This window comes from Ptychodera flava, chromosome 20 (genome assembly GCF_041260155.1).
Source record: "Ptychodera flava strain L36383 chromosome 20, AS_Pfla_20210202, whole genome shotgun sequence".
NCBI lineage: Eukaryota > Metazoa > Hemichordata > Enteropneusta > Ptychoderidae > Ptychodera > Ptychodera flava.
Window position 1 is genome coordinate 20,778,938 of NC_091947.1, and position 23,842 is coordinate 20,802,779.

The 23,842-nt window shown below is 42.6% G+C and overlaps 1 protein-coding gene across 12 annotated transcripts in view; it reads left to right on the forward strand.

The window, feature by feature from the left end:
* Positions 1-23,346, forward strand: part of LOC139120289 (uncharacterized) — a 40,615-nt gene extending 17,269 nt beyond the window's left edge. For 2 of the 12 annotated variants that reach the window (XM_070684584.1, XM_070684581.1), the window contains exons 2-3: positions 6,237-6,409; positions 18,615-23,346. In XM_070684584.1, coding sequence (XP_070540685.1) covers positions 6,331-6,409; positions 18,615-19,969 — 1,434 coding nt within the window. In that variant the 5' untranslated portion in view covers positions 6,237-6,330 and the 3' untranslated portion in view covers positions 19,970-23,346. Of the gene's footprint in view, positions 1-296; positions 442-4,591; positions 4,780-5,566; positions 5,852-5,938; positions 6,075-6,236; positions 6,410-11,255; positions 11,527-15,625; positions 16,075-18,614 lie in introns of those variants that run through there. The other 10 variants (XM_070684588.1, XM_070684590.1, XM_070684583.1 and 7 more) reach the window with 9 other exon arrangements.
* The last annotated feature ends 496 nt before the right edge of the window (positions 23,347-23,842 follow it).

Sequence of the window (23,842 nt, forward strand, 5' to 3'; positions counted from 1 at the left end):
AGTATCGCACCTGACATGTTCGCTGTACCTCGCAGCCCATCTTTATCCATTCCCCTTTCTAGCCAGGGCTTTCTTTCTTTCTTTCTTTCTTTTTGAAAGCATGATTCACTTTTATTAGCATGTAATTTGAATACAAGACAAGAAGCAAGGAGATAAAGGCAGTACCCGTGTCATTTCTCTGGGAGAAAAAAAAAACCGCGAAAGTAGACAAGAAACCTATGTCACAGCATGTTCCCCGTGCTTCGTTATGCATGCCTGAAGATGGGGCCTATATAGCTCCCATGTCCACAGGTCTCTCATTACACCTATCTCTAGAGCACTCTGCTGTACAGGTTGCTATCTTCATTATCTGGTTAACTGCGGAAAGAACGCGTTTACAATGTGAGAAGAGTCCAAAAGCCATCGATGATGCACTGGTGCATCTGGGTGGGCATACGACCGGTATGTACCGAACTTTCCTTATCGTCTGACTGTAAAAGTATTTTTTGCGCGTCCTTTTTGCAAATGCGTGCGAAAGCGCGCGCCATTTCAATATTTTGCACAGGTGCAGACATTTGCGTCATTTTCTCGTTCATTGCATTTTGCAGGCTAAACGTGCTTGAAAATCTGAGAATTCGCCTGCGGCTATGAAAATCCAGGCAAGCTCTACATTTCATTTTGCCAACCTCTAAGCAACACTTTACGCACAAAGAGGAACGTTTGTGCTAAAGTTTGTTTCGCACTTCTTACTGTTTTCAAGGTTTCATGCAAATTTACATGTACTTGCAGTTGGGCACCCAGCAGAAATGAAATCTTAGAAACATGATTTCAATTTGGGTATTTGAGCATTGTCCACCCATCTATGAGCCACATCCACCAGTTTTGCACTTTACAAAATCAGTAAATTTGCATTTTAGGATGGAAAATCGGCAATTGAATAAGTTCAACGGACTTATCGGTTTGTTGACCAAAGACTGGTGAAATTTACGTTCTTCGCGTCAAAACATCGCGTTTTAGTGCGAAAGAATGCGCGCAGTTGTTGCTTTAGGCAGGTCCCTGTTTACGTAAACCGACTCTCCCATCTTACATTGGTAGACGAATAAAAAGCAAATAAAGTGTAGATCTTGTATTTTCACTCTGGGTCGCCGGGGTGAGCCTCAGGTACAACGCGGCGGAGGTCTTGCAATGTCCCGTCACTTGCGTCCATCTGATGCTTTCTTTAACATCTTGCTACTTTTAATACCTGCAAAGAATTAGTTGAACCAATATATTGTCAGGCTACACAGATCAAATGAAACGCTAAAAATAGGGTGAGGGGCAAGAAAAAAGTAATGCTGAACGGTGGTAGAGTTTTTTTTTAAACTGCAGTCGCCAGTAGTCGCCAGTAAGTTGAAAAGCGTGTGCACTTTCGTCCACTGCATCTTTTAGCATGTCCTTTGTCTTTTGATATGATGGTGGTGCGGGCCTGTACCTGCACGCAAAACGCTTCCGGCCAAATTTTAGCAGACACGTGTCTAAACTGCGCTGCCCACTCAGCCTTCGTGGCAATAGTTCGAGTAGGCGCTCGATTGACATGATTTGAAGTGATAATACATGTCAAATACATCCTTGACCCTGATCGAGACAGCACCCCCACCCTTGACAGATGCCTGGGACACGACAGATCAGTAGGTTGATATTACATACAAGGTAAAGCATACTGCTTGGCCTTCATGCTGACGGAGACCACATTGACATACTTCAAAAATTTGTGACAGTAGCATACGAGATCTCCTTCGGTTCTAAAGGCGGGAAATGCTCACTTGTCGTCACGGTTTCATGATCAAAATCGTGCTGACCAACAGGGATGTGAGCGCTATATGCAAATTTTAGCAGTTATGTCGATGATGGGTGAACCCTGGGGATTGTGCCTCCGGCCACGCACCCACTCCCAATTTGCATGTAACATTCTGACAACGTTCGATTATGCGGAACGCTTACGTACTCCCCCATCCAAGTAAACGTTTTCCCGCCAAGAAATTTTCTGGCGGACAAGACATAGTGCAGTGCGGAACACAGACGAAGGGAGCGATTTTCGAATGAGTGACTGACAATAATTAAACCAGAACTAAAAAGGCCCGTGTCATCCCGAAAGTTGACAATACTGCATGTTCCTTGATATCTAAACTTGAAAGCACGGCCCCTTTATGAAGGAGGGGAGGGTCGACTGTACTCAAAGCAACACCTACATCCCTGTCTGCTCATAACTAGATCACCATAAGATGCGAAAATCTGATATTTGTAATTAACCCCAGAAAGAAATAATCTTAAATTGATTCTCTGATAGTTTGGTTGGGCAAAGTGCTATAGTCCATAGTATGTTCAGTTGCGAAACAGCTTCTTTTCATTATGATTACAAAGGTAACGTTATAAAAGATCTTCAGATGATGTACCCAGTCCCATTTAAAAGAATTAGGACATTGCATTGTCGGACAACAGATAATCTTGCAGCAGATTCTTGGAAGTGGGTTAATATTTACAGCTCAAATACAATCAAGTGACCACCTGTTAACATCGCAGGGCTCTCTCTATCTCAAATGCCACGATGTGTACCTCATCCTGCGATTGTACAACGCCCCTTGGATGATGGACTGATAAAAACATCTTTTTGAGCTATATGTTCCTCTGGGACAGATATTTGGACTCAAAATTTTGTAATATTCTTTTGGCCTGGCTCTTTGTTGGGGGTGTGACTCATTTTGAAGCTTATGGAGTACATGATGTTTTCAACTAGTTTATTTTTGTGAAATGATAATCGAAAAGTTAATTTTCCCCTTAGAAGTTAGAGATAACAAGAGGATGGCGGCCATTTTAAATTAAAGGTCATCGGTAAATGTTGGGAAGTTTGTTTCTCTGGCACCAAAAATTTGTACGCCGACCCCGGATTTTCATTCTTGATTTTGAAAGAGGACGGGTGAAAGTTTGCTAAGTTTAAATTTGAGAGAAAGTTCAAGCCTTCCATTTTCGAGGAGCGAATTATTTAAAATACTAGTCACATCCGCTAAAGAGATCTGGACGACACGAAAATGTGGCAGAGTTGGAGAACTCGCAAATGCCCCCCTTCCCCGCGAAATACGTCGTATCTAATTTGCACTACCTTACTAGTACTGCAGTTGCAGAATTAGACTGAACAGAGAATGGCGTTCATTTCACGTCCCGTATTTTTCATTTGTATAGCTTTGCTGTTTAGTCACCACAATGTTATGCGGGCGAGTTCAATGAAGATAAAACACATAGACTCTCGCTGGAGGGTCTATGATAAAAGTGAATAAGGAATCGTGTCCATGTGCATGCATGGCATTATTCGGTTCATGATATGCTGTAATAACCGCCTTACGTCTTCAGAAAGGTCTGTAGGTTCTCAGTCGTCCATAATTTGGATTTAAACTGAATAATTTTAGATATCGCGTCACGGTGTGAAGTTCCTTTTGCCAACTGCCAGCGGTGAACGTACATGCATTACTTAAATTGATACGCTGACCCGAACATGTTAGAGGGCGTCATCGTTTTATGACCACGATATATAGTATTCCCGCCCAAACTTTTATGGCGCAAATCTCTGTCGCTCATAAAGCTGTGTAAATGTTTGTTTTTTGGTAAATATACAACGCATTTCGCCGTCCCAGATGAGTGCTCACGTGGAAATCAAATGTAAATTGCTTCAGTGGTAATTGGCTTACTTTTCCTCTGCTCATTTAAGCCCAATTTCAAATTTGTGACTCTACCCCCCCCCCCCCCACTTTTTAAAACTGATTTTACTGAAATGAAGATTTAAAGCTGCTGTTTGAAAATTAATTTTCTATTTACCGAATTTAAGGGTTTGATACAGTCATATAATTCCCAATCGCAACACTGTTTCGAGCTACGTCATATCACAGACTGTCGCTAAACTGGCGACACAAGCCGTTTATAATGTGGTACAGTAGTTAGCGAGGGGCTATAGCTGTGATAGTGTCTATATCATTACGATTCGAAGCTGGTGATTGGGGCAGGTACCATGGATAATTGACTGGTTGTCCAAACTTATTCTTGTTCGACGATGCAAAGAATTTAGTGTAGTTTCTCTATACTTCATCGGACGCATTCCTTAGTTTTTCTGTAAGGCGTCGCCGACTTTTGCTCTGTGTGGATGTCTCGTGTCGGCTTCTAACTGTCATTAATAATATTGCATAAAAACCCCAACATTAAATGAATTAAGAAAGACCCTATGTGTATACAGACAGATTATATGTCTGTGTTTACGCGTCCGGCCCCCAGTTTGTTATGCTGTTGTTCTTACCCTACGGCATGTTCTTATCGAGATGGGTTCAATTAGGCCGCCTTTGAAATGCACCATCGCTAGTCTATTATTTGCAGCCCATTTACCACCGCCAGTTCACGACAGAAGTCACTATGTCGCCTCATTATCGCAAAAAAACTCCATTTTGCATTATTCGTGTGTTTGCACCGATAGTCCCCTTTGAGCTGTTGCCACTTTTCTTTCTTGTGATTGTGTACACAAGATGTGATCACTCTATTTCGCGGGACGCATTGTTGCGACGGGGACGTTGCTAGGCAGTGTGTACCCGAGCGTTCAGCGTGGACGACCGAGCCGGTGTTCCGCGATGCTGCAGGTGTATCGGTACACGGAGGGATTTTTCCGAGTTGTAGTTCAGAAGAAGGTACCAAAGTCCAAGCTTACCTAGCGGAGGATGGTATGGTGTATCATATCGCTTCATGTTCTCGACACTTGGTTTATAATACTGCTGGTCTTGATCTCAGGTGACGCGTCAATTTTAATGGGTTGTACATCGGTATAGTCGGTTACTATCTTACAGAGAGAGAGAGAGAGAGAGAGAGAGAGAGAGAGAGAGAGAGAGAGAGAGAGAGAGAGAGTTTCTTACCTAAAATAATGGAAAATCGAGGAGGCTTATTTACACGGCGACCAATAAAAAATAAAACTATAAACAATGATTTTGTACCTGGCCAAAAGTACCCTGTACTTGAGGAAGGAGAGAGACTATCGACTGGGATGGGTGAGCGACTTGTAGAGCGAGAGACCCAACGAACCCTTTTCTAAAGAAAGCAACAACAAACTTTATCGATCCTTTGAAAATGCCACGGCCCGGGGGCGGAAGACAACTGCTAGGTGCGTCAGTGTACGTGCCTTTGCGTTTCTTATGGCCGGCAATTGTGATTTCTCTGTCCTCGGGTCAAACTTGGCTTTGTCGCAGAAGAGTATCTACTGGGTGAAGTAATACAATCGTTGATCAGGGGACAGACGAGAAAATGGGCCCCATAAAAAAAACCGGGGACCTTGTCTAAATTGTGCGTTGCCAAGACTGAATCAAATGCTGTACATTTTGTATACGAACAATCGACAAAGGGTACGGGTAGTATTTCCACGCACAGCGAGTCGAATTCCTCCGGCAAGTGTGCGTCGACCGGCCCGAACTAGCGTTTTTACGGCTAAAGTGTCAGCGTCGCCATGGTGACGGCGTGAGCATGTGTATCAGGTAGACAATGGCCGCTGCGCTGAAAAACCCAGGAGGTAATTGAACACCTGTTCTGGGCCTGCGCAGAAAGCGTGCACTGTTCAAGTGTTGTAGAAAATCGAAACTTTTCCAGCGATTATCGGTGACCACACGGCTACACGTAATATGGACGACAGATTGGCGATGAACAGGCACTTTTTGGAGTCTGTTTTGCCGAAGTAAATTATCTCAGCTCCGAAACTCATTTGTGCTCTATCGCGTAGGGAGGCTGGAGACAGTGTAGCGGTGAGTGTACGGATCTTGAAGTATCCTTCGTTGAATGTAACAGCGTGAAAATTTCGTGTCAGTGAAGAAGTGGGGTACGTAACGCTTAGCTGGCTAAATGTAAGCTAACTCGGCACGGCAGGCGTTGACCGCCTTGCGCCGACCTAGAAGACCTTGCGGATGGACCGTGGCGGGTTTCAGGTCCGGCACGGTGAAGCAAGGACTGTCGGTCCACACGCTGCCACATGGTTTAGCGTCTAGGTTGTGGTCGAGTCGTGGAGTTATCGTTGTTCTGGTTTATTACACCGAGCTTGGACTGTAAAGTCAGCGTGTGTTGGCGTTGAGGGCCGTCGCGAGCGAGCCGTCTCGCTGACCGCCGTTTCGTCACAGATCACGTAGTTTGAAAATGATCAATATCTAATTTGCAGTGATCGGAATGATCTCTCAAACCACTGTGCGTAATGCTTTTAATTTTCACAGGTGACGTCGTCGAAAGGAAGAAATGAGCATGGGCAGCCGAACACGCGATTGTTTCTCTCAATAAGGCACGATAACAGAAACTCGACCAACAGACATGATAACAAAAGCGGACGATTCGGTGGCGGTGCCAGCTACTGTCGGGTTTGACGGGGGAAGTGCTGTGGGCAAAAAAGGTAAGATGAGGCTTGCTGGTTCGCCGAACGAAACTGTACCACAAAATGGTTTCCTTTTTAGCAGGTTATTTTTTTCACTGTACATTTAGTGTACATTCCGCTCAATTAATAATTCATATATGCTCGTTCAAACATTTTTGACGTTTTCATCGCCTCGGGCTCAGCTCACTGATTGCCACTATTCGTGTTCCGCTAAAAAGTGAGTGTTTATAACTTTTTTCCTCGTTTTCTTACACCGTAACGCCAAATGTTGTACGTCGATGAAGCCAATGAAGCGAAAAAAGTTTCGTGAGAATTGAATTATATCGGCGAAATTTCCGATTTTTTTGTCAATTTTGCTAGTATTTGAGAGGGTTGGGGAGGCTGATTAAGATTGCGAGTAGACAGACCAAGACGCGTTATCTATGTTGTGTATGTGTGGATACCAAAACCGATAATATTGTCCAACCTGTGGATACGACTCCCCATATTTTCAGTCTTTCGTGCTCGGTCAGGGCATGAGCTTGTTGATAGTTTAATCGATATTCAACTATAGCGATAATATTTTTTTTAAATAACGCCACAGCCTCTGATGTCAGCGTTATCATCCGGTGTTATCCAAAAACCACTGAACCTGAAAAGTGTGACTTATGCAGAAACGAACTTAAATGTTCCATGTAGGGTTTTGTGAACAAAAAATGAACTGTCTTTATTTGACAAATCTGAAACCATTGTGGACAAAAAATGGGTACTGGAAGTCCGGAAAAGATGAACAACAATTTCAGTGGCACTCGTCAAGCCTCACAGAGAAATTCGTCAGCTTTTTGCTGCCTATAGTTTTTTTTAAACAATGCTTATCATTACAATAGTCGCCTTGTACAAACTTTGAACCAGGCCAACACGTTATGACAATGAAATTTGTGTCTGGAATTTATTCCCCACAGTGTTGTGTTGATGTTTTCAGCAAAGTCACCGAAGTATGGAGACCACAATGTAAAAGCCAGAAAATGAGTGTTTGCGTTCCGTAGGAGAGGACATTTAGCTACGTGACTCTTTCACGATAGATACCTGATCTAGTCGACTTATTTCTGGTCAATATAAATCTCTGTTCTTTCAGAACAGTGTTCTATGAGGCACTCCTCGGGATTCTGTGAAATATAAGAAAAGGATAAAGCCTGAGTACGAGGGCTCTTCTGGTATATAAAGTCCAACCCAACGATAAAATGTCGAGGCCGCAGGCCGAGACATTTTATCGTAGGGTTGGACTTTATATACCAGAAGAGCCCGAGTATGAGGGTTTTATCCGACTTAAAAACTATCGCCCCTAACTGATATATTTTCGTTTTCAATGTATTTACGTCAACCGTCCCCTTTGTCAATGTAACATGTTTAGGATATGAATTAAAACTTTTATTTGTGAAATAGCCTTCCAATGTAATGGAACATCCTATAAATGCCCTAGGGCACATTATATAAATGCCCTAGGGCACAGCAGATTTTGTGTTGCAGCTGGTTTCCGCTGTATTACCAAATTTGAATATTAAAACGTACCAGATGTCTACAGAATATGACATGTTCACTTTTGATTGGACAGTACTTTACTACGGCGCTGTCATTCGTTTCTGGAATTTGGTGACCAGGGCTTTACGAGTAAATAAAACACCCTGAATTGAGCACTCTGATTGGTCAATCAACAGTGGATAGTTTTTAAGAAAAGCTTGAGCCCACAATCATGACAGTATCAATAGTTTGCATGTGGTTTATGCAGAGAATATATGTATGTACTATTCTTTATCCCTTCAGAGCACAAACTATCAAACATGATGACTTAACAAAGAGTGGCCAGAAAAAATATGCCGTTGAGAACGAAATAACAACAACATCAGCATTTTTGAGTTTCCCAATATAAAAAGTACCGATGGCCATTGTTTTCCAGTTAGTGTTTCTTTAGCATTCCACATCACTCACAAACGCGATCGATAACGCATTTACAATGCGCATAAATTTATAAATTATGCAACCTGGAAGTCTGGCATCGCACCAACGTCGGGTCAAATTCCAGAAAAGACAATTGTCGAGCACAAAATTTTAACACCGAACAAAAAAATCAAGTCGTGATGGGCACTGTCATGGCGGTGAAAATCAACAACACAACGCAAAGCCTTGAAACCGGCGACATACGCTTGGTGTGGCGCGAAATAAATAAACCCCGAAAAATGTTGTGTCGACGTCAAACCCTCGCCTGATTTTAAAGCGGTGGAGGTATGATCAGACTGACAGATTTATGAGCGTGTCTCAAGGAGGTGACGGTAATGGATTCGAAGCCTTGTGTTCGATCGGCGGCATAAGTTACGGGAGGGCACGCGTCTACGGCCTCAGTGAGCGTGTAAACATATACCACGGCCTCTTGCGTTGCAATGCAAAAGCAGTATACCGAGATATCATGAGTCACCGACAGGGGAAAAAACCCGCAAAATCACTCATTAAAGAATAACAGATTTTGACACAGTAGAATAGTTTAAACGAAACGATTATTCAAGGTCCTTGGTGTACGAAAAATCCACTCGACTGGCCCAGATCAGCCCATGATCGTCTGAATACCAGATACTCCACAGAGAATATAAGTCGCGCACAATTAGAACCACGTGACTCGACAACAGAAAGGAGGTCAACGAAATAAAATGTTATATATTAATCGCTTCTTTTGTCAGAACTACTTAAAAGTCTCGATAAGTGAGTCCTCCATTGAAATTATAGCCATCGGGTCTATAAAACAGTATTTAACCTGAGACCTAGCTGTGGATGGCCCGAGATTTACCTCCGCCCATGATGCGCGCCCATAACTGCGCTGGCCAACATTTAAATGAAGTCGTATAAACCTATTCCCTGCTATTCAGTAAAAGTCCCCCCCCCAAAAAAAAGGAATTTCATTTGATGTAAAAATCTGTCAGTCTCGTCAGCCTTTCGATGAAAAATTTCCCTGTTTAATTTTAGTCTCCGGAGTAAGAAACTTGGTTGGGAGGGGATTGGCAGGGGGTGTTTGTTTCTGCGTAATGCTGTCTATGTGAACCGTCTATGTGGCAGTTTGCGGCTTTTGGTCGCTTTACTCGCGGTTCCTGCTTCAGATCATCGGTAACACAGTTTTTGACGAAGTGCTACAGTGAACTTGAAGCGACCGTTAAATCATCTCAGTATAAGATCATGACATTGCTATATCATGTCTTGCTTGACCCCTATACACTTGGTGTTTTAACAATGAGCAGTCAGTTGACATTGATAAGACTAAAACTCAAATATTTTTCATCCGAGCAATCGTTCTCGGAAAACTTTCTTTCTCTCAGTGGAAGTAGCGAGATACTTCAGGCGTGACGAAAGAAATCGCGCAGATTACGTCGAAGGCCAAACAGCTGCGCGTTACTACGGCAACCAGCGACGCCAAAGGCCTAGAGATGTAACGCTTGACACTTCAGAGATGACACTTTTTATGACTAATATGCAAGCCGAAATCGCATGATATTTTATAAATTAGCCGATTAAGACGAATCTGTAGTGCTTTTTTTTGACGACAACTTGTGGAACGGGGAGATATCACATTATTCGATCGATATTGTTTACGTATCATAACTCGGCGCTGACACAATAAGCCCCCACCGTGACGCTGACAAGAACAATTGCCTTGGCGCCAAAGTTCAGATTGATGATTACCCGCGCAAAATATCTGTCCAAGCAGAATAAGGCCAGACGACAAATCGAGAGAATGTTTTAGCGCACTTTGACGACCCCGCACCTATTGTTTGTGTCAACGGTTGGAGAGGTCTCCGACAGTTTGTTTGGTGTACACTACAACTCTTTCTGACCAGTGAAAAAACATCGAATCGAACTTAATCGATACGAAACGCGAACGAATTCTGAAATGCAAAACTCGATCTAGAAGTCTCTAGATTGTTTATTATTTATCCAGATTTTCATTCTCGGGAGGCAACAAGTAAACAATACGCTTGTCAGCGAGGCCGCTCACTCTTGTGTCGTCTGCGTCCGGGTTGAGGCTCGCCGATCGATGTCAGCTTCCACTCTGACGCAAATCGATAACAGAAGACCAATGAAGCATTAAAAACCATGTTGACCACTTTAAAGCGTCGCATTTTATCCTTGTGAGTCGTTGCGAAGCTCGAAAAAAAGGTGTGACCGAGTCCACAGTTGGCCGTCAGAAATATTTGCCCTTTACCCGTCACTAGACTTGAGCATAACAAAGAAAACACTCGGTATCATAAATAATTGCCGTTTTTTCATGACACTTGAACATTAGGACGTGTAAACCGGCCCGTGTTTGCCCGCGCTTTAATGTATTTGTTATTTCTTTATTTGTTCGTTTACATAAAAGCCTGCAAAAATGTGAGATGTTTTCGCTGTTGCTGACTGATGTATCGACTAGAAAGCGCCATACCTGAGCGCCGTACGACCGAGGAATGCCACCAACGATGTATTGTTCTTCGCGCGGCCCTGATAAAACGACAATTTTCGTCACCTGTGTAAATTTCTCTCGCAAGATTTGAAGGAGGTTTATCGCTCTCAGCTGGGAATTTTATGAACTGCTACTGTAGTGTATTATAAACCAGGCAACGATATTAACCTTTTTTCCAATCACTAAAATGATGACTCATACGTTCTGCCGCTATCTGGAACGCTGAATTTCAGTACTTTGTGACGGTCAGAGAGATTAAAAAAAATTTTCTTCCCTTTTCTTGCCCAAATTCTCGATGACGTGGCGCACAAATATTGAGGCGTGCTGCTCGATTAATTATCAGTAAATTATCGATCGGTCTTTGGGTGTTGGTCAAGAGGAGAGAGAGAAACCGTTTCCAATACGTGTCAGTGCTGGCATTGCATTCTATGTCGCGGGACGGGACAGTCCACCATGTAACGCAGGCTGAGCAGAGAGCCGGCCAGCCCGGGCCATCGCAAAGACCCGCCGCACAAAGGCCGCTACTGCTAGAAGAGGCATCGATTTCAACGTTTGCGGTACACTTGAAACGCGCACGCACTTTTCTCAGTTGACTCATGGTGAGTTTTACGATTGGTAAAGGAAAACACATTTTCTTGCTAGGTTTACCGAGCAAACCTCTTCTGCGTTGAATTGAGTAAGTATTTGTGTAACTGGGATGTGAGAGGGTTCTAGATTATTTACAGTGCGCAGGAATATACCTTCTGTCTGCCTTTATTTAGTCAGTACAGTAGCACTTTGCATCAAGCATGGATGCTTTGTAAATTTGTCATTGTCATATTCAATTCCGCCGAAACGGGTTTGCTTAGCAGCGGAAAGAGAGAAACAGCAATTTATTCGACACTCTTCATTTCTTTGCAATTACACGATTCTGCAAAGAGTACAGATAGAGAGACCCATTAATTAAATGTCATTCGGCTTGACGGGCAGTGACGCGCTTGCACAGGCAGCTCAGCGTCCATTACCATAATTTGTGATTATATTGGCACCCGAAAGGGAGTACGCGCGAACGCGCCCGATGTCAATACAAGTGGAATCGCCAAGCTTAAAATAATCGGTTAATTGGCCGTTAGGGCCAACTGATGGCGTTCAAATCTATTTGTCAACACACGGCAAATCCTTGTGCTGACGAGTAATACCCCCACGGATCCATTAGCGAACTTATGGTAAGTCGCGCCTGTGATATGGAACGTGATAAATGTGTTTCCGAGTTTCGAAGGCTGTGGAGAGCTTGAAACACCCAAAAATTCCAAACACTCCTCGCGATCTTCAACTCGCTTTGCGGCGAAGTATATAGAAGCTTGCACATATCCGTTTACAATGTCAATATATGTTATGCATTATATATCCGCCCCTTCAACTGGATTTGTTTGACTTTAACTTTCGAAAACACATTATTTTAGTTATTTCATTTATATATATATATATATATATATATATATATATATATATATATATATATATATATATATACACTATATGTTATATATTTGCATAAATGTACAATTCAAGGCGACACGCTGACGTTTCTCATTACTGATATCAACAGGTGGTCCCACGCTTTGATCATTGCAAACCAAAAGTTTACTCTCACAGTAAAAAAGAGCACCTCAGTGACTTTACCTCAACTTAAATTGAGGATAGCTTTAACTTTTGATAATGCGATAATGTATTGTTCTTGGTTCATAAAACACTCAATCTCTCTTCTCGAGTTGGTTTAGAATTCAGCAATAAACAGTGACATTAAAAATTATCACACGCAGGCTGCTTTTTGAATGATTGGCATTTTCTACGTCATAATCCGGAGGAGAACAAGTAACAGGATTTTACAAGCACAATAAATAGGTTGAAAAAAAGTACAAAAAACTTGCAGCTAATGATGGGGCTGTTAGTTTGCGTTTCAAGCCAGCTTTCACAAGAGTCAAGTGATTAGTGTCTGAGTGGGTCAGTTGAACGGCCAATGGATTTTGATGCTATACCAATAGCGGCCATTGCACGAACATTTTTACCAAGCGCTTTGACCTCATGTGACAAGTTTGTCTGGAGGATAAACAACATTTTAAGACGAAGGAATTTACACTCGGCACTTAACTTTGATACTCATATCAAGCATTCTAACCTTGCTCACAAAAGCGTCACATAGCTCAAGTGCGAGGTGACCTGTCGTCGGTATTGACATCGGTCTTAGGGAGTGACCATGCCACGTGAACGGTGACAAAATTGCCCCGTTTGTGCAGAACGCCTGCAATCACACTATGCCTGGACCACTCCTTGTCTGTGGCCTGACACGGTGTTTCAAGAAAGTACTATTTACTCCAGAAAGTTTGACAACAACGTTAAAATACGAGTGGCTTATCGTTACAAGCCGTTCATATATTGATTAATGACAGTCAAAAATCTTTGTCATAGTCTAAAATAGAATGAACACACTGATAATCTGTCAAAATATTGTATTCGTCTGCGCTTTCTCTCATTTCAGTATCCCTCCAGTAGGTCAATGATTCCTAAAGAGATGTTAAATCAGTCGCTGAGTCTATTCTGCAGTTTATTACATCTGTACATTTGCGCTCGTCACAGTCATGTCGGCGAGAATCGTATTTCATTTACACAGGTAAACAAACAAACAAACAAACAAACAAACAAACAAACAAACAAACATACAAACAAACAGACCAACAAGGTTAGACGAGACTAGTACCAAGAACTTTCAAATTCCCCATTAGCTCACCTTATCTCATGCCAATAACCCGAACTGTTTCAGTGTCTATCTTAAACTTCTCTCCAAAGCTATATAGCGGGAAAAATAATCTGGATGAACATTCCATCTATGGAAACTTCCGTCCGGAGAAACCTGCCCATGGGCGTAAGGGCATTGCACCCATGTCTAAACAGTCTGCTGTTTGAAGGGAAATATAATGTCTAAATTTTGACTTCGAAGCTGGACCCATCTAATCGGTTTTCAAAAGATATGAAAATTGGACACAATAATGCTAGGCTTGCATTTACAAATATGTTTTTTTAGATAACAGCTGTAAACACTAAAAGAGGGATGGAGTTTACCCTCGAGTGATAGTCAACCCACACATGTATTGATACATGGATCTTGTAGACGAAACTTAGTCAAATCGGGGGATTTCCAACCAAACCACACCAAACAATGATGTGCCAAGATTGTTTGTCAAATGAGCACCATTCATTTCGGACCTGTCGGTCGTTTTTGAGCAGTAACACCTGAGGTTTATTTGCAGGACCGAGGCAGTAAACACTTTCATTTCTGATTGGGGGAGGTTGGCGGGAGGGGAACTGTGAACAATATTACAGTCACTTGATCATTGCAGATTATCAATCTGGAATAAGTAGGGTTTTTTGCTTTATTTTTGGTATCATAGCTCATCGGCCGCCAGGGGGCGTTGCAACATGTTCAAACACGCAGAAACTTCGAGGAAAGATCTTGTGAATATTCGAAAACCTTACGCACTATGTTTCTCCCACACGAAAATATCCTCGTTCGATAAACAATCGTACGTAGGCGTTTGTCAACAGCCGTCCCGGCAAGAGTCACGGGATTTTCCTTTACATGGACCAGAATAAGAGATAAGCAGTGCCTCTGATTTTTTCGCGGGATTCTGGCTCGCGGTAGAGGGGTGTAATCGACACCCGTGCTGGCGACGATGAGAGAACGATCTATTTTGTATGCAAGTGCTGAAGTTATTCGACACTCGGTAACATTACACCTCTTGGCTTGTTGATAGAGCTCGCCAACCGTAAAATGGCAGCTTCTTTCAATGCGGCGCCTGCCAACGACACGTAGCGAATTGCCGCGAATCTGTTTACGCGAGGCCCACATATTTTGCCGAAGACGGTCAGAAAGAAACACGATAAGTCATTACGGAACCGAATACCTGGAAAACAAGAGCATTGCGTTATTTACTGGAACTGAGCTTGTTTCGGGATAGAGGGCGCTATGTAACACAAGGGCCAAAAACATGGTGTCATGGTGGTCCGCGACCAGGGCACGCCCATCGCACGCTTCGCGTGAAAAGCAGCGAAATTTCTTAAGTGCATGAAGGTGAATTGAAGCCTAGTGATTCTTAATGTCAAGGATTTGAGGACATTTTGTGTGAAATAACTGGAAAACGGCCACTAGAATATAGTGCAGGTCTCTTAAAGCACCTATCTGACCTATGTCGGTTAGAGGTGTCAATTAGAAGGAGGTGGGCAAATAATTCCCCTAGAGAGCGCCATAAGGAGTTAAATCTCATGACGGGTTGTCAAATACACAGTTTTGGAGTTGGCAGAGCCTACTTTTGCCCACGAATTCCACACATTGCTTTTTCCATGAATTCCTCATTTTCTTTATTTTTGTTTTACTTTTAATCTATGTTCTTGGAGAAGCAGCGAGGCTTAAGGAACAATTTTGAAAACTTTGGTCATTGCCATAAATTTTGCGGAAAACAAACCCCAAAAACAAAAACAACCCCGGAAACAGCAACAACAACAACAACAAAACCAAAACCAAAACCATATACGCACCATAAATTGTTACTGTAATTACTTTATCGCTAATCGCATTCATATAGTTTCATTTCATTTGTAATTTATTTGTGGGGAAACTATATTTAGATTTTTGTGTTTTTGCAATGGCAAGGCGAACTGTACAGGTTCGCAGAAAATATAAACAATGTCGCTAGCAGCGCCTGTTGTCTTGCAGAGGGATTCAAAGGAGTATCTTATTTCTCTCTGACGAAATAAGAATGGCATTTCATAAATTTCGCACTTATCTTGTCATAGCTGGATGATAAATAAATCCGGATGCTTCGAACGTATCAGATCACGACGATGGATATGAGTAGGATGAAGCCGTGTGGTCAGAACAGGTGTGAACCCGGAAAAGTTCGTACCGAGAAGGTGCGTCCCCGCACTGTAAAATGAATCTTCATAAAACACGTTGAAACGAGAAAGAAAGAATGTACAATCTCAGATTGCTGTTTGTCCGACTGGCAACAGAAAAGTCTTACTCCATCGACTTGACCGCAAACAAGTCCAACTATAGCGCCTGCAGCGTTAGCAGCATGGTCCACCCGCAGAGGGTTGTACTGATCCGGGGACTTGTGGCACTTTGTCTCAGATGACGAGGGGATATTATTCACACACCGCATGGCCCAAGTATATCCTACAGTTTTAGGTAGGTCGACTGACCTCGAACACTAGACAAAAGTAACCGATCTTGTCTTCGCAGGAATCGCGACGCACATTCATGAGATAACTGACAACCAGACTTAGATTTGATAGCATCCCGAACTACCGGTCGATTCCGTTGTCAGATTTCATCAAACTATTTAAAGTATGAATATGAGAGTTTAATTACCGTGACGAAGTTGATTACTTAAAAGCTGCCCTGTCGATAGATCTGAAATCCGTGACAAATTGCGCCCACCCCTTCTGATGCTGTGATACTTGAAATGTCTACCGTATTCTAATAAACCTGTTTTGATACTTTCGTTTGTAATTTCGACAATTTCAATCGTTGAACTGGAATAAAACAGAAGGCAGATGCGAGATATCCCACTTTTCGTAGATTTTAAGGCAACAGGATCGAGCTTCAAGTTCAATAAGTCAAGTTGTCGTTTTTCGCGTGACCAATCGCGTCCAGGTGATGTAACATCTGAAATCTGTGGTTGATAATTCTCAGAGTATCTATAACATTGTGTACACTGTGTTTATCCCGTCTACACTCTGCAATTGAAAATGCAATAAATCGAACTCACAATCGGTTCTCGCATATGAGTTTGACCCCATTGGTTTGACCCGACGCGCGCCCTTTATCGTTCGTTTGATCGGAACTGACGCCAGATTGCAACCTACAGCATTTTTTAAAAATGCTTGTTGCATTTTGTTGCTAGGCGCTCAGTGACATGTTTCTTGATTGTTATCATTTCTTTCCCAGGTTCCACTCTACATAGATAGTGTGAAAGTACCACTTGTCGAATTCCTTGAATCAAAGTTATTATTTTTAATGACCGGTCCTAAATGGTTCGCTAGAAGAAGAAATTCCTTGAATTTCTGATACAATTTTGAAATCACCCGATGTTAACTATACCTTGCTTTGTATTATACAATTTATGATTTACACTACAAAGCAGAGTGTCAAAGTGGGTGTAACTTTGTCATTTATCTGCTATTCTAGTAGCTTGATACAGTCTGCCAATCTATATTCTGATTGGCTGAAATCAGCCACCCCCTGATTAATGCGAAATAAAGGCAGTATTAGCTGGTCATCATGGAGATAAAAAAAATCTGTGTTTCAGATCACACATTAAATTTATACGCACCCATTGTGATATCATAATTTTATTACAAAAAAATCCTGGCATTACTAGCGTATCCGAAAGTAGTGTGCGCGGATTCTGTAACCGGCCTGGTATTTATCATCACAACACGCGAAGAACTTCATGAAGAAGTTGCGACAGCTGAAACCGTTACGGTAATTTGTCCGTCCATACAGAAGGAACGACGACTTAGTTGCCCCGAACAAGATGAGCAACCAAATGATCAACGTTATTAAAATCTCACTCAGTAGCAAAAATGTACATGCACCCGTCTGTTTTAAGAGCATGGTCTTGTAATCTTGTGTGAAGCTGCCATCGAACGAACGCACACACGCGCGCGTCGGGTCAAACCAATGGGGTCAAACAGTATGTGTTAACCGATTATGAGTTGCCCTTATTGAATATTACATTTGTAAAGCGCAGAAGGAAAAAACACAAAAGGCACGATTTTATAATTACTCTGCGAATTTTTAAACAAAAGATTTCAGATTTCAAATCACCTGGAGGTGATTGGTCACTTCAAAACGACAACTTGACCTATTGAATGTAAAGTTGGTTCCGTTATCCTGAAATCTATGAAAAGTGGGATATCGTGCATCTCCCTTCTGCTTTATTCCAGTTAACCAATTAAAGGCTTGCGCATTATTAAGATTGAAATTATCGAAATTACAAATTGAAAATGTCAAAACAGCTTTATTAGCTATAGAATACGGGATCTCAAGTATCACAGCATCAGAAGGGGTGGCAACTCGTCACGGGTTTCTTGACAACCAATCATGTATCAGTATGCTGGGAATTTTCTGTTTCTGTGGGAACCGTCAACTCTTTATAAAAATACCATATCTGTATTCGGTAATTTCACATGAAGGGTGCTCTGCGACCGCGCGTGCTGTCAAGTCTGGCGATTTCGAAATTTGACTGGATTTAAGATGTCTTTTTTCCACCCGTCGCGAGTAAATGATTTAGCACTTAGGTAAAGAGACACAGACACCGTTAAAATACCGTGATGCTTTCATGATAAGCTGCAACCTCAGGTACGAAAGTCTATGTTGGGATACAGCTCGCGAGTGCTCAGGGTTTCCTGTTGGCCGGGATCTGTACGACTCAACAAGAAAGAACAGTTCACTTTGTAGTGCCAGGCGCATATGTACTATCTTTTGAAATATCAAGATTTCAATTATTCGTTGACGTTGAGTTATTGATGACAGTTATACTGCTGTTCTTCAGAAAACTGGGAAATGTTCGCCTTTAATTTCAGAGAATTGTGTTTCCGTGAGCGACACTTCACCATGTCAAATCTGTCGGGTTTAGACTTAGCTTGTCAAAAGCAATGATTGGTTGAACTGGTAAAAAACCGCACATTTTCTGACGCTGTTCACTACTTTCTTGATTTCAGACAAGCCATTGTGTATCATCGGCGGGGGAGTGGCGTTGAGGCATGCAGGGAACCATAACAGTCACGCCGGTAGCCCGAACAGTAACGCAGCCATGAAGCAACCGTCCCGGGTCGGCAACAAGAGCTACCACCATCCGCCATGCACGCCCCGGCCGTACCAGACCGCGCTGCCTAAACTCGGGGACAACCTGAAGAAGAACGGTATCAGAGGGTTCGCCGTGTTCGGCATGCACAAGGCACTGCACAACGGATCCCATCTCTCCGCCGGCGATCACGGAGAAAGGGCCGACGGCGAACGGTTCAGACATTCAGCCAGGGGGAAACTCGAGACGGGTCGTTCAGAAGATTACTACGCCTTCGATAGTCTACCGATTGAGGAATTTCGCCAAGGTGGGTTCAGTTTGATGGTGCGCGGCGGGAACAGCTCTTCAAGTTTCCCGACTTCGCGATCTGTGAGGTCGGTTTGCAGTAGCGAAGATCTCATAGTGACGTCGATAAAGCTCTCCCGGGATGGCGAGGATGAGAGCGTAATGAAAATCGATCGCAAGAGAACGTTGTCAAAGCACGACGGCTGCAGCAGCGATTCTGAACAGTCGTTTCTTGAAGAAATTTCACCGGGGCGTTTCCTGATAAACGGTAAGGAAGTACGGATGCCGGATGTGCCTCCTCCCTCCATGCGAAGTTACTACAAACCCTACACGACTCAGTCCCACAGCAAAGCAACCCCACGTTCCAATTTTGAGAGACTCAGACGACCCCAGCGGACGAGCCCGCGACCTCGAACTTTTTGCGCCAACCGTGACGAAGAGGCGACCGACCCGCCTCAGTTCGTGCCGATTCAGTTGACGAAAACCAACAAAGTCACCGTGGCTTTTGAGAACTACTTGAACACCAACGCTAAACCAAAGAGCGCGAAGTTGCACCGGCGACCGGACGCGCGACTCGGCTCCCCGACCAAAAACAGAGACAGTGAAATCGACGACAAATTGGAGTTGGCGGCGACTCCCAAAGTGCACTTCGACGTAAAATCGATCATAAAGAAATACACTCCGGGAGGACAGCAAACTCTTGCCGGACGTATCGTCGATTCGACGGACTTGACGGTGGCGCTGAATCGTGAGTCCGAACAACCCAGCGATCGGCAAAACGGTGATGATGCCGTGGGTTTTTCGGATAATCTTGGCTTCGAGTCGGATGAAATCTCCAAGGCGGCGCTCATAAACCAGTGGTTGGACGACTGCATTGACCAGCAGCAAAAGAGCAAAAAGACGCTTGTGTTGAGTTTTCCGAGCATAGGGGAGGAAGTTGAGGAGGCAGAAGGGGAGGAAGAGGAGGAGGAGGAGGAAGAAGAGTAAGGGGAGGAGGGATAATAACCTTGCTTGCTGCTGACTGAACGCGGAACGTGACCGCTATCGCATTGTCCCGGCATCATCACATTAGGCAAACTAAATGTAGCAAAAGCATGAACGAAGTTGCCTTCCTTCTGATAATGTTTAGGGCAAATCCATTGCGCATCTGATCTGCCACTGTGTGTGAGAGAACCACGCAAGACCAACAGCAACGGCATTCTACATGATTTCTTGTACGCTATAAAGCAATCACGCACGAGAGAAACGTTGTTAGCATGGGTCGCAATCGCTGGCAAGGACACGGAGAAACGATTTTACGCACGCTCACGTTTCGTCCAGCTGTCGTCAAACCGTGACGTACGGTTACGTCACTCTAATTATTTTCTGCTTGCCAGACCCGCTAATGATATGGGTCGGCCATTCCCCAATCTAATTCAAATCAGATGTAGAGTAAGGCGACGTCTATACGTACGCGGCATTCTCTTGCTGTCGCCTGAGAGGCGACAGCATGAGAGTACCGCGTAAGTATAGACGTCGCCGCAGTCTATATCTGATTTTAATCGATTGGCCATTCCTTAGGCTCCTGTTACTGGCGTCTGACGTCACTCCCCCCTCACTCCCGGTTCTTGGAGGTCTTCGTTCTTCCACTACCGTATAACTTTGGTTCCCCGAGTCGTCAAAATCTTCAAACGCGATCCTGACAGTTCCTTGGGAATATTCTTTAAAAAGAACAGGTGCGCCGAAACAAAAGTAGTCTTCCGAAGTTTAGGAACATGAAATGTTAAAATCATACGCAATTATGACATTTGAAAATTGTCCTTCGTGTTTGCAAACTTAATGAAACTTAGCTGAATGTAGAACATGGAAGACGGAATACCGGAGAATTACATTTTGAAGAATAATATTTTATTTGAAAATTGCAAAATCTAACGTTTTTATATTCCTTGACTACGACCCGTTTCATCCAAAACGCACACAAATCATTTTGCGCGTTCGCCCTCTCCAAATGGAAAGCTCATTTTGAATTAATGCATAATTCGAGCGCCCTGCCATCTAGTTTTGGCTCCATTTATTTATTTTTTGCCGCGTCATTCATTCAGAGTGAAAGATCGATTGAAAGCAAAAACTAGTCAAGAATAATGTTCCACATTTTCATCATATGTACGCTAGTTTATGCTAGATGTCGCCGCCAAACGTCATTTTATTTTATTTGTTGCTTCATTTCATCAAAGTTTGTGGATGACTCGGCAAAAAACAGAATTGGAGCTACCTAAACTTGATTTGCGGGTGTTTATGATGCTAATGTAACAATTTGGCTGTAAATTTGATGTACATATTAGATATTTTACCTAGCGTTATAATTTAGTATAAAAATCGTTAGGCTTTCATCGCTGAACTTTGAGCTATGCTAGAAAATGAGTCGAGGCGTCATTTTTTATGATAATTTGTATTCATGGTGTACAGAATTTTTTTTTTGCCGTACTGCCCTTTGTACATAGTATGCGTCTCTGTCAATTTCAGAACACTTGGACTTCATGCTTTGTGTGTACTTCGATGATTATGTAGAAAAGACGTTATTTTCAATGTGACGTTATTTTCAATGTGTTTACGTAGGACTGGTGCGCAATTTGGCAATTGAAAAGTTCAAGGAGGTAATCTAGACTGAAAGGTCCGTCGTTCAAGGGCGTTCTCTGCGTGTGTGTGTGTGAGGGGGAGGGCGTAGAGAGTGTCATCAAACGAGTGGTGTTTCAGTCTAGGAATAGGCAAACCATATGTGAACGTGAACTACTGTCATTAAATTGGAATATTGCAGCTGCTCTCTCTGCCGCACCGCTCTGCTCCATTTTCATCGACTAAGACTACCCTCACTTCTCGCATACCCCGTGAATATGACGCGAGATCGTAGCGTGATCGGAGTTCAGGACGGTGCCCGTGACGCCGTTCTGTGGGTATATCAACGCCGAAGATGTTGGCACATTGTAAAGAATGTAAACAGTAAGACAAGGTTCAATTTTCTTTCGCAACACCAAAAAACCCTCTTCTCTGAATACGTTAGCATTTCAACAACAACAACAGCAATATCAATGTTGGGCAAATGTATATTACTTATGTTAGTGTAGTTGTCCATATTTTCACTTTTAAAGATTGCGCTGTGAGGTTTACCGACGTCAGAGTACAACTGATTCAAATATAATGATGCATAATTATGGCTCTAACAGTAATGACACAAACACAAAACTTTATTTTTTTGCCCTATACCTTTGAATTCGTTTTTGTGACTCAAGTATTTTTTCGAGACATAGAGGTAATTTTCCACTCGTGTTTTTCATCAGCAAGTTTCAATGTTTTATATAAATTTTGTCACTGGTGACTTTTTTCATAAAAAATGTAACACCAGAGCCCTTATCAAGCCCACCCTCGTGAGCTTGGTCCGTCCAAAGAATTTTACTATAGAAAATTTATGATGTCATAATCTATCATATTTGTGTACATCATACCACTTTTAGTGTATACCCCGTGTTATAGTGATTATAGGAGTTTTGTTTTACCCAGTGTAACCTGCGAAAAAGTCAAATATTCGATTGTATTGGTATAAATACTTGTCGGTATCGTATTTTACAAACACTCGTTGTGGTATTGACAATTTTGGCTGGCGTGCGTTTGTATTTTTTGTTTCGTTTACGTTAGTTTCGGCTGAATTCTATAGGTAGCAGTGTTTTTATATTCTCTGTACCTGTTTATGGAAGAGCAGCCGTACTGTATTTAAGTCAGAGGCATTGTGTAATTTTGTACATAGAGAATTTATTGTTGCCACGTGTTTTCTGTAAATTTTTCACACTATCCCACTGACATACGAACTCACGTCTGTTGTAAATGGCTTAAATTTGGTTTTGATTTAAGTCACCGTACAGCGCCACGTCTTTTCATAGTGTTCGTCTCACGTGAAAATATTTGCGTGGCGTGCCGTCAATTTTCAGTGAGTGAAACACTGTAAAGCATTCCACCTTTTGCGCAGACTCCCTCGTATAACATTCGCCAAGAAACCCGACATCTTGCGCTAATGAAAATCAAATGGTTTACCGTAGCATTTATAGAGATATACATGAAGCTCTTGTCAACGACTTCATTCAACCAAGGTCCTAGTTTTGAACAGGGAGGGGAGGGCGTTGCAGAAAGGTACGGACTGCTTTGCATTTAAATTCCACGGTAGGGTAATTTTTCCGCCAAAGTTGGACTTCTATGGGTCATGTTGTCATGCTAAGCGCAAAACAAAGATACTGTATATTGGGGATTCAAGTGAAAATTGTGTGTGCGTGACGTCATTCTTTTTCACAAATGTACACAGCTGACAAAGAAAAAATAAAAATTATTTTTGTGTAAAACCGCTTCTTCGTGTTTTTGTTATGTAGGCGTAGAAGGCGCAGTTGTTTGAACCCCCTTCCTGTTGGACTTTGCTGTTACGATGATTATGTCGTTTCAGACGGTAAATCTCACCATTTAAAATAGCTTTTGTCTTGCGCTAAGGGGTCAAACTGCATGATATTACAATGCATTGTGGGTAAGAAGTCGACTTCTCACGACTCAATGAAGAGTTTGAGATAGTGGTCAAATAAATACTTTTATCGCTAATATAATCGTTGTCATGGCAAAAAGTTCAGATAGTTTGAGAAACAAGCTAAAATTATGCATCATTTCAACTTTTTTAGGGCATTTTTGGTACGAAATTCCACTATCATCTAAAATTTTAGTTTGGCTTCTGTAGTCTTGCGTGTTTAACCCGTAGCAATCCACCATATTGAAAATATTGTCGACCACAGTAGACTTTTATGGCTCACTTTCGTGGCATAATGATGTTTAAGGAACCGAGAATTGCGTGAT